This window comes from Rhinoraja longicauda, chromosome 24 (genome assembly GCF_053455715.1).
Source record: "Rhinoraja longicauda isolate Sanriku21f chromosome 24, sRhiLon1.1, whole genome shotgun sequence".
NCBI lineage: Eukaryota > Metazoa > Chordata > Chondrichthyes > Rajiformes > Arhynchobatidae > Rhinoraja > Rhinoraja longicauda.
In genome coordinates, this window is record NC_135976.1 from 10,716,659 (window position 1) to 10,727,345 (window position 10,687).

The following is a 10,687-nucleotide window of genomic DNA, read 5'->3' on the forward strand; positions in this document are numbered from 1 at the left end:
AGCATGTGTAAATTATATTTTAAGGGTTTGTCAAAAGCTGCCTGTTTTTTTAATCATCGAACTTTATCCATATGTTAATGAAAAACTAGGCTTGCTCCCTTGCAGATGACATAGTGAGTGGCTAACATCGGTTATTTACTCTGAATGAGATTCTGGGACTCAGTGGAGGATGAATCTTGAATCCCACTTTGCATTGACTAAACTGAATTAAGTATCCATTGAATAACTACTGTAAAACCTGTTTGCTTCTCACTATCAGGATTACAGATCATTTCCCATTCTCTCCCACCAATCCGTTTCCCTGATCCATCCCCTTTCCTTCTGGTACAGTGTCTCAATGCTGGGATAAGGTTGTGTCAACCGATCTATCGCACAGTCTCAATTTTGTTATTTGGACAAGTTTAGAGAACTGAACTTCTTTCATTGTGACCAATTTAAAAAAAACACTTCTAGTTTACAGGTTGGGCAGGTACATCATTATTACATCCCTCCCAGAAAGCATGAAGTAATGAGTTTAATGGTTCAATATTGATTTCATATAAAATTCAGGTTTTACACGATAAATGTTTTGACAAGCTCTATCCTATCCCTCTTGCCTTCCCCTGCCCCCAAACTAAAATAAGAGCATAGATGTCTTAAACTGTCTATTTTGTTTGTAGCATCTTGACCTTCCTTACTGAACTCTTCAAGAATTTTCTTAAAAGTGCCTTTCAGCTTCTAAAATATCCTGAATTAAATTAATTCCAAAAATAAAGCAATCCACAGGTGTATTCAATAAGTGTGTGCTCCATCAGAGGTAAGTCAGTGGAGAGTACTTCGAAATATCCAATGTTCCTCTAATGATTATTGGATATGTCATCTAATGATTCTCCCACTGCAATGTGTTAGTGCATTGATGTTGAATGAGAGTGGAATTGAGCCAACTTGCGATGATTGAATAAGCTCTAGCCGTTTTCATGTTAGGATAGCATGGCAAGATGAGAAAAATATTGCAGGACTATTGTTGGAAACCATTTCCCTGTAAGGAATAACATCTTCATGAAAGCAGAAAGCCAGTTACGAAGGAATATAATGAATAATTGATCATTTGTCTCCCCCAGTGCTTTCCCACTACTTGTATGGACACATGCTCGCTGCCTTTCGGGAATAATCCACTACATCTCTGTGAGATCGACAATGGAGGTCAAATGCTGTTGCACAAAATATAGAAAGGAGTGGAAGGTTTGAATGTATGTTGAATATAAATGGGCAATAGTTTACTTAGGCTCAGAAAATGTCATATGGATACACAGTTATCACATTATCATTTTATTTATCTGGTAACAACTTTCTTTATGGAATTATCCTTTACAACGCTGGTTGAGACTTTTAGGGTTTAATTTTTGAGATATTTCATTGTAATATTGTTATAATCAAAGTACGGTATGTAGTAAAATTCTGTCAACTTTTAACCTGAAGTACATTCATTGTAGTTTCATTGGTTGTAGTAATTTTTTTTCCAAGTGTATCATATCTGCTCTTTGTAAGCGTATGGCCATGAAGTAATGCAAGTTTTTTTAAATGTAAATGTATATAAATATGGCTGACTGTAACAGCGTTTTTTAGATAATTTAATGGAATTTGAAAAATATAGATTCAACCTAAATGCTGTCTTAATTATCGATGTTGTTGCCATTTTATCTTGCTGATATCTTGCGAGGACATCTTGCTACATTTGATGAGCATTTGTTCATTATCAATGAATCATGTGCAAATATGTGTCTACCATGCCAATTGTAGCACATGCTGTGATGGATGGATAGCTTTATTAATTATTTTTTTGATAATTGTGGAAATAACAACTATTAAATTGTGTCCTGTCAGTAAGGCATTGATTTTCCAATTGGCATCAGTTCTGGGTTCCCAAAGTCTTGTTCCACTGAACATTAAAACGAAATTTTTTGACTCCTTATGTGAATACGACTGGATTCAACTTAGCCTTGTGGTTGGTTGCACAAGGCCTTGTTTTCTATATTATTTTGCACATCATTTGCTGTATTTATTTTAGTTGTCTTCCTTGAAATGCAAATGCAACTAGTTTTCTCCCTTCCTCATTTCCCCTCATTCATTATTGAATGTCCAGACTCGATCGGAAAGGATACTCTTGCGAGTATTAAGAGACGGCAAAGTAACACAGCGTCCAAATGCTTAACCTCCAATGCTGATCATTCTGATTTCAGATGCCCTGGTATTAATTCAACAATTCACAATATTTTAAAATGAGCGGTTTCTATCGCAATGTCATCACATATTGATAAAGTTGTAGGATCAAAAGAATATCAATTACAGTTTTATCAGAAGATGCCTTGACATGTTTAAGCTATCAGCTAAATGTTTCCAGTTGTGATTCCCATCTTTTAAAATATACTTAAAAAATCAGAATCAAAGCATTTTGTCTTTTTCCCTATTTTAAGTGGATATAATATAATCATTAATGAAAGTTAAACTCATTACACCCATTCTCCCAGGGAGACAGGGAAACAATTTTCCAAAGTAGAAAAACAAAGTAACACCACCAGATATTTCAAGAGGAATTTAACATGCTTCTTCACCGTGGCTAAGCACTGGCACTTTCTGTTTTGTTAGTCTTCGTGAATATCCATTGAAAAATATTGACCATTGAATACTTTTATGAAGATTAACAAAATATTGATCCTATTTTATAAAATTCATTTTAATAAATTGATAAATATATATATATTATATATAATCCTTCAAAGCTGCTGAAGTGTGCATCTTTTTAATTCAGCACATTGTGGAAAGAAGTCAAAATGTTTCTTGGACATGAGTGTTTTGCAAGTACAATAAAGAAATGCACTCACTTTAACATTTTAATTCCCAAGTGCCGCAAAAAAAAAGTAATGATTTCTTCCTATTTACTGAGTTCAGCATGAGGTGACATGTAAGGGTTGTGTTGGACCACAGAATGAACTGACCCTGAGATTTGCTTATTATTCCCTGCCTGTGAAGAACAGCAGCATACACTGGTCCAAAAAGAACAGGACTTCATAAGTACCTAGCAACAGCTGTGATCTTACAACAGGTTTCATTGAATTCATCCTATACATTTTGGACAATGTCAACAGAATTTTCCAAGTCCAGTTTTCACCTCTCTAATAAATTTGAAAATAGTCTCCGGTTCCTATCTCAGTTCATGGAGGAAAACATATTTAATAAAAATTCCTGAAAATAACATATTTACTTATGGGAAGGCATTGAATTAAAAAAAATCCTCCATATTTCATATTAAAAATAAATTAATAGCTAGATTTGAATGTTCTTAATAAAATTAATGAAAATCGTGCTAGTTTACGGTAATTGATCATGGTTTTTGGTTTTTAAACTTTTCTCTGAATACATTGGGAATTTTCAAGAATTACCAGTGCTCCACTTAATGACATTTGTTACCAGCACCTTGCACCAGGTTTAAAAAGATGCTTGTCTTATTAATAGGCATGCTAATTTTAAGAGAGACCGAATTTCTTGCGATAGTTCAGTTCAATTTGCCCAGTGCTTTTGATTTCAGTTTCAGATTGCAGCATTTTAGGCTCAAATATAATCTTTTCAATTAGGTGGATTACGAATAAACAGCACTCAGGAAGCATGTTGATCAAAGTTTTCAAAGCAGTAAAGTTGCCCAGAAACACGGTCTCACTAGTCCAATATTGCTCCATTTGGCAACAATGCTTGCAACCTCACCTACCAATACACGTAAATACAGTTTAAAATCTCTGATGCCACAATGGATCCTTTACTGTTAATATGCTCTGAAATTCTGTTCATAAGTTGTAACCATACTTAATCAAGTGAACTTTAAAAAAAAGAGCACTTTTCTTTAATTTCTGTAATAAAATTTCCACCTAATATGTGGGCATATTGTTTAAAATTTATTTTCCTCTGTGCTCCCCCCAACATCCCCCATGTTCTTATTTTTCTGGTACTCAATCCTGGATTTTACACATTATTTATGCCAAGTTTGCCTTGTCATCTGGTAATTGTCTTGTTACCAAATGTACTAATTCAAAGATAAAGAAATTCATACACATGAAGTGATGAAGTTGTGAATGATATTATTAAACTGTACAGCATTCTGTTACCTATTGCCTGTTTTTTAACAATGAACATATCTTCTGAGTGTGCTGTGCTGATGGTACAGATCTTGGTTGACACATATCACCTTGGTCTTTTTTTTAAATTAACACTAACAGTGATCAGTTTGGGACGGGTCAAGGGAGTGCTGGTATTGCTCAAAATATGTACTATAGATGGTTGTCCATTCATGAAATCTGATTATTAGATCATATTTGAATTGGGTCATATTATTTTATTTATTCACAAAATGCTGGAGTAACTCAGCAGGTCAGGCAGCATCTCAGGAGAGAAGGAATGGGTGATGTTTCGGGTCGAGACCCTTCTTCAGACCCTTGGAATTCATCATTGAATGCATGCACTCCCTCCATTTCATTAAACTATGACATGGTTTAGTTTAGTTTAGTTTATTGCCACATGTACTGAGGTACAGTGAAAAGTTTTTTTGTTGCTTGATCTTAATGTAAATGAAGGGGATCTATTTAGAGATTATTTTAATTTGTGCCAACACAGAAACTTTTAAAAAAGAAGCATATCCTGTAATTTACATGGACCAATGCAACTGGAAATTTGGGCACTTGTTAAGGAGTTTCCCTTTGTTTTATCACAAATCCATTCAGCAAATATACAGATTGATTAGTAGGACTTGCTGTTACAATCCCTGAAGGTTTGCACGACAATTGACTTGCATGGTGTTGTTCTTGGGGATGACCACTAGGTGATGTTGCTACCATTCGGACACATCTTCAGTTGTGTACCTCAACGTCACTGGGTGTTTCGGCCTTTTATCACAAGACACCCTCATTCGAGGCAGGCCCACCACAGGGTGTTCAGACCTGGGTGTGTGTCTTATGGTTAGCCTCTAGATGGTCACGTGAAAGGCTTATGAAAGGCTCGGCATGGACTTCACAGAATTTACGTTCAAATACAAATGCACTTTAATAAATTGTTTAGCACGTTAAGGTGATTTTTGGATTGAAATTGGAGAATTACCACGAATACTTGGAGATAGGCTTTGCACTGTGCCACCACAAGGACATAAACATCAAGTCTGTGTAGGAAGCAATTGCAGATGCTACTTTAAACCGAAGATAGACACAAAAAGCTGGAGTAACTCAGCGGGTCGACAGCATCTCTGGAAAAAAGGAATAGGTGACATTTCAGGCTGAGACCCTTCTTCGACGAGTTGAAGTTCTAGGCACAAGTACAGATACAATGAAAATTGTAGCAGCAGCAGAGGCATGTAGATTCAGACAACACACAAAACATAAATTATATTAGACAGAGAGAAAAAAAAAGACTGTGCAAAAACAGGGCATTGGTGCAAAACACAATTAGAAAAATGGGTCCGTGGTAGTGCAAGAGGTGGTCCAAGTGCTCCATCACTGAGGTGGGATTATGGTGGTGCAGGTGCACCTGATGTTCCTCAACCTGGTGGTGTGGGGCTTCAGGCTTCTACCAAAGGATAACAGTGAGAAGAAGGCATGGCCCAGATGGTGGGGATCCTCCACGATAATTGCCACCTTCATGACTCAGCGTCTCGCTCAAATGCTTTAATTGATGGACCGGGCAGAGTCCACCACTCTCTGCTGCCTCTTGTGACCTGGTGCATTGAAATTGCTGTACCAGGCCATGATGCAACCAGTCGGCATACTTTCCACGATGCATGTGTAGAGGTTTGTGTTACTATTTGTTGCTGACACTCCAAGGAAAACTGCCATGCAATCTCCTGACATACCGTTTCTGAAGTCACCGATTAGTTCCTTTGGTTTTATTGATGCTCATTGATAGATTGTTGTTGTGCACCACTCAACTAGACGTTCATTCTCTTTCCTATGTGTTGATTAATCATCACCGGTGATTTGAACAGCCACAGTAGTGTTGATGGTGTTTTATGGGCATTGGAACAGTAGTTAGCCACGCTGTCATGGGTGTAAAGAGAGTAGAGTGTGGGGTGGGGTGCACTTGATTTAATGGTCAGTGAGGAAGAGATGTTATGGATTCACCTTGATTGAGGTCCACTAATGTGGAAGTCAAGGGTCCAGATGAGGTGAGGTATAGAGGCGCAGGTTTTGAGGATGAGTCTGCAGAGGATGATTGTGTTGTATCTCAAGCTGGCATATGTGATCCTGTTATCCAGGTGGTCCAGCACAAAGTGGAGAGCCAATGAGATGGCATCTGCCATTGACTTCTTGTGGGAATAGACACATTTAAAATGGATCCAGGTTATTTCTGAGGCAGGAATTGCTTTGCTCCATAACCTACCTCTCAAAGCACTTCATTGCAGTGGATGTTAGTGCTTCCGGATGGTAGTAATTGAGGCAGGTCACTATGCTTTTCATGGGCACCTTTACATTAGGTTTGAGTTTGACTTTAGTTTATTGTCACATGTACCAAGGGACAGTGAAAAGCTTTTGTTGCTTGCTAACCAGTCAGTGGAAAGACAATACATGATTACAATCGAACCATCCATAGTGTACAGATACATGATAAAGGTAATAGCGTGAATAATGTTTAGTGCAAGATAAAATCCAGTAAATTTGGTCAAAGATAGTCCAAGGGTCTCCAATGAGGTAGATAATCGCTCAGTATTGCTCTCTAGTTGGTGTCAGGATGGTTCAGTTGACTGGTAATAGCTGGAGTTGTTGGTAAAATGGTTCAGTTGCCTGATAACAGCTAGGTGCTGTTTTCAAGAAGCTAGGAATCAAGGAATGCGTAAGGGGTAGGTTGATGATGGGCAGCAGGTGGGCTGAAGGGCCTGTTTCCATGCTGCATCTTTCAATCTATTAATTGTCTCTTTGTGCCCACAATGTTCTTCAAGAAGTCATACCTGGTGTCCATGTAACACAGATAGTTCATATATGGGCTATTTTTAAGGAGACAAAATAAGATTCACTAAAGGTACTAAACACAAGTGCCCACGTTTTACTTCTGGCTTGTTAACATCTGAGGACTATGCTATGATGTGGCTCAAGACACATTATCTTGAAGTAGCTGGTCTTATCAAGCAAAATGTAAAGCAATCTCTTGGAGAGGCAGGGATGGGGATTAGGGAAAGGGAAAACTCTCACTTAAAAAACATTGATCTTGGAGCCGATAAAGCAACAACCCAAGCATAAACTTTATCTAATTACCAGTGTGGCTGAATTTATCCCATCTTCTGAGAACTTCACTTGTTCAAATTGCCTTCTCTATAAAGACACTTCATAATCCTTTGAGACTAGATTATTGATGGTTTGGCACACAAAACCCTTCAGTTGGTATTCCCAACACGCAAGTGCCAAGTGTTGCCAGAGTCACTTACCTCAACTATACATTTTCAGTTCCTTGTTGCCATTCATCACCTCCTTGTCTGTTTGATTTTCACCTTTTTAAAGTGGATAACAGGAGGGATATATCTTGCACGTTTTAGATTATGCACCAACAGCCTTTTAGCTGGGTTTTGAATTTGGGGAGTTGAATTTATTTGACACATGCAGATATGTAATTTATGAATAAATAGAATTTATCTAATGAAAATAATGCTTATCAATGTGTAGACAGGACCTGCAGATGCTTCTTTACACCAAAGGTACACACAAAATGCTGCAGTAACTCAGCGGCACAGGCAGCATCTCTGGATAGAAGGAATGGGTGATGTTTCGAGTCTGAAGATGATTCTTCAGACTTCAGACAGTCTGAAGAAGGGTATCGACCCGAAACGTCTCCCATTCCTTCTATCCTGAGATGCTGCCTGTTCCGCTGAGTTACTCCAGCATTTTGTGCCTATCTTGATGCTGTTTAAACCTTTAACTTACTTGAAAGAGCAACGTGTGCCATGCTAGGTTTTACGTTATCAGAAATGTATTGATCTAAAAACACCAATTAAATAAAAACATGAAGATAGACACAAAAAGCTGGAGTAGCTCAGCAGGACAGGCAGCATCTCTGGGGAGAAGGAATGGGTGACGTTTTGGGTCGAGACCTTTCTTCAGACTCAATGGGTGATGTTTCGGGTCGAGACCCTTCTTCAGACTACACCCTTTACTGACATTCCCTTGTGCAGAACACCGTCACTATATTGGGGAGTAATGAAGTTTAGGCAGGTGTTGGTTTGATTAATGTAGAAACAAAGAAGTGCAGATGCTGGTGAATGCACAACAAGGCAAAAAGTACTGAAGTAACTCAGTGGGTCAGCCAGCATCCCTGGAGAACATGGATAGGTAATATTTCAGGTTGAGACCTTTCTTCAGTCAGGCTATGTCTACCCAAGTGGTTGAGTCTGAAGAAGGGTGCCTGACCCGCTCAGTTACTCCAGCACTTTGTGCCCTTTTGGTTGGATTAATGTTTGAACATGAGTCAGTACTGATGTAATAAGTGTTTTGATAAACACTTATAAATGCAACTCATGGAATACCTCATGGTGAAGTAAATTAAGTCATGGTCTTTAGCAAAATATTTGTCTCGATATCGGGTGAACTGTTGGGGACACATCAGTAGATGGTTCATATTTATAATGTAAATATCTTTACCATCTGTATGTGAGTAATACTAATGCTGCAGCCAACTTGCCTCGACTTGTGCACTTGCATCTCTGAGCTGATAGCTATGACGAGTCAATTCATACAGTCTAACAGTAAACTGTTGGAAGGGAGGCAATTTTGTGTTAACAATTGGCTTGCATTGAGATCCAAAGAGGATGATGAGCTGAGCTTGGTGTAGATTTAATCTTAAAAATGTATGCATGCAGTGAACGACAAGTAATTGTGGGCAGTATTGTTCCAGGCCTGAATAATTTTGAGAGCTCATTATTATGCATAATATTTGATTTGCTGATAAAGTAGTCACTGATAAATAAAAAAATTGAATCCTACAATTTTATGGCATTCATAATCTCCAAAAATGTATGATGGACTGGTAATGCAGTCCAAAGGAAACGTGGAACTGATAAGATTAATTAGCATTTCAAAGTAATAGATGCTGATAAGTGCAAATAATATCTAATCTGTGCATTATAGTGCAAATTGTTTTGGAGTCTATAAAAACCTGAACTAAATGTGCAGTTTTAATCATTCTGTTTCCAGAAATTAGAAGTCCAGTTATTTTTGTTCATGCAATTATTTGATATCTTTTGCATCCTTCACATAATTTATTACAATATGTATATTTAAGGCAAAATAACTCCTGTTTTGGAACATTATTTTGTGTTCCACATGCAGTGAGCAGGGATCAATAGTCAGCTTTGATGGTTCACAGTTTTAAACACTTCACTTCTATGCCCAAGAATCGTTCTGCATTGTTTTGTAAAGGCAAAATGTTTTTTTGGAATTTGGAAGATGAATAACCAAACTAATTTTGGACAGGTTTAAATATTATTTTTTCAGCGAAAGACTAGATCTGGAGTTTCCGCACACTTGGAATGACATGTTCATCTTTGCCTGACAGTGTAGTCTTCCTATGTTGTTTATAATAATTAAACGTAATTGTTTGCTGGTTTCAATAACCAACCAAGAACATAACGTTGTGGTCTTTGCACTTGAAATGCTCTTGTTTTGTACAGTACATTAAGACCTTTTGTTTCCTTTGTCATGGTATTATTTGTTGCCTGCTTTCAGTTTGCATTGGAACTGAAACATTTATTTTCCACTGCCAATAAACAAAGTCCCCAAAAATGATGTGCGTCCTGTTTCATCCTTTTACTGTTGTGTACAATGTTTAATTATTTCTATCAAACCTTGAAACTGCAGTCATGACCCCAGAACTCCCCTTTTCTTTTGTTCATTTCCCTCCTTGGCCTTTTTAAGATCTTAGTTTAGAAGTTGTTCTGATTCAACCAGCATATTGGAACGAACATCGACACAAAATGTTGGAGTAACTCAGCGAATCAGGCAGCATCTCTGGAGAAAAGGAATAGGTGATGTTTCGGGTCGAGACCCTTCTTAAGACTGAGAGTCGGGAGAGGGAAACTAGAGATATGGAAAGTTACAGAGCAAAGCAAACGGCACTGAAGGCCAAAGGGCCCTCAATGGTCTATAGTTGGCTGAGGAGGAGGTAGAAACGAAGGGATAAGGGCAGTGAAACTAGCAAGACAACTAGGGTGGGGAGGGACGGAGAGAGAGGGAATGCAAAGGTTAATTGAAAGTAGAGAAATCAATATTCATACCGCTGCCCAAACAAAATTGAGATGCTGTTTCTCCAATTTGCGTGTGGACACACTCTAACAGTGGAGGAGGCCCAGGACAGAAAGGACTGTCAGGGTCCCTGGACAGAGTCGAGGGAGGATGTATAGGGACAAGTGTTGCATGTCCTGTGGTTGCTGGGGAAAATGTTTGGGGAGGGGGTGGTTTGGGTGGGAAGGGATAAGTGAACTGGGGAATTGCGGAGGGAACTGTCTGCAGAAGGCGGTAAGGGGTGGAAATGGGAAGTTATGAACAGCAGTGGGATCCCAATGGAGATGGCAAAATGTTGGAAGATTATTTGCTGTATGCAACGGCTGATGGAGTGAAAGGTGAGGACTAGGGGGACTGTGTCCCTGTTGCGACTGTGGGGGAGCGGTGAGTAAGAGCAGAGCTGCGGGGTA

At 38.4% G+C, this 10,687-nt stretch overlaps 1 protein-coding gene across 5 annotated transcripts in view; it reads left to right on the forward strand.

The window, feature by feature from the left end:
• ppfia4 (PTPRF interacting protein alpha 4) overlaps positions 1–9,769 on the forward strand; it is a 461,362-nt gene extending 451,593 nt beyond the window's left edge. For all 5 annotated transcript variants that reach the window (XR_013548847.1, XM_078420653.1, XM_078420654.1 and 2 more), the window contains one exon: positions 1,101–9,769. Coding sequence is in view for 2 of the 5 variants with exons in the window: in XM_078420654.1 (XP_078276780.1) it covers positions 1,101–1,150 (50 nt within the window). In the remaining 3 variants the exon portion in view is untranslated. The remainder of the gene's footprint in view (positions 1–1,100) is intronic.
• Positions 9,770–10,687: the final 918 nt, after the last annotated feature.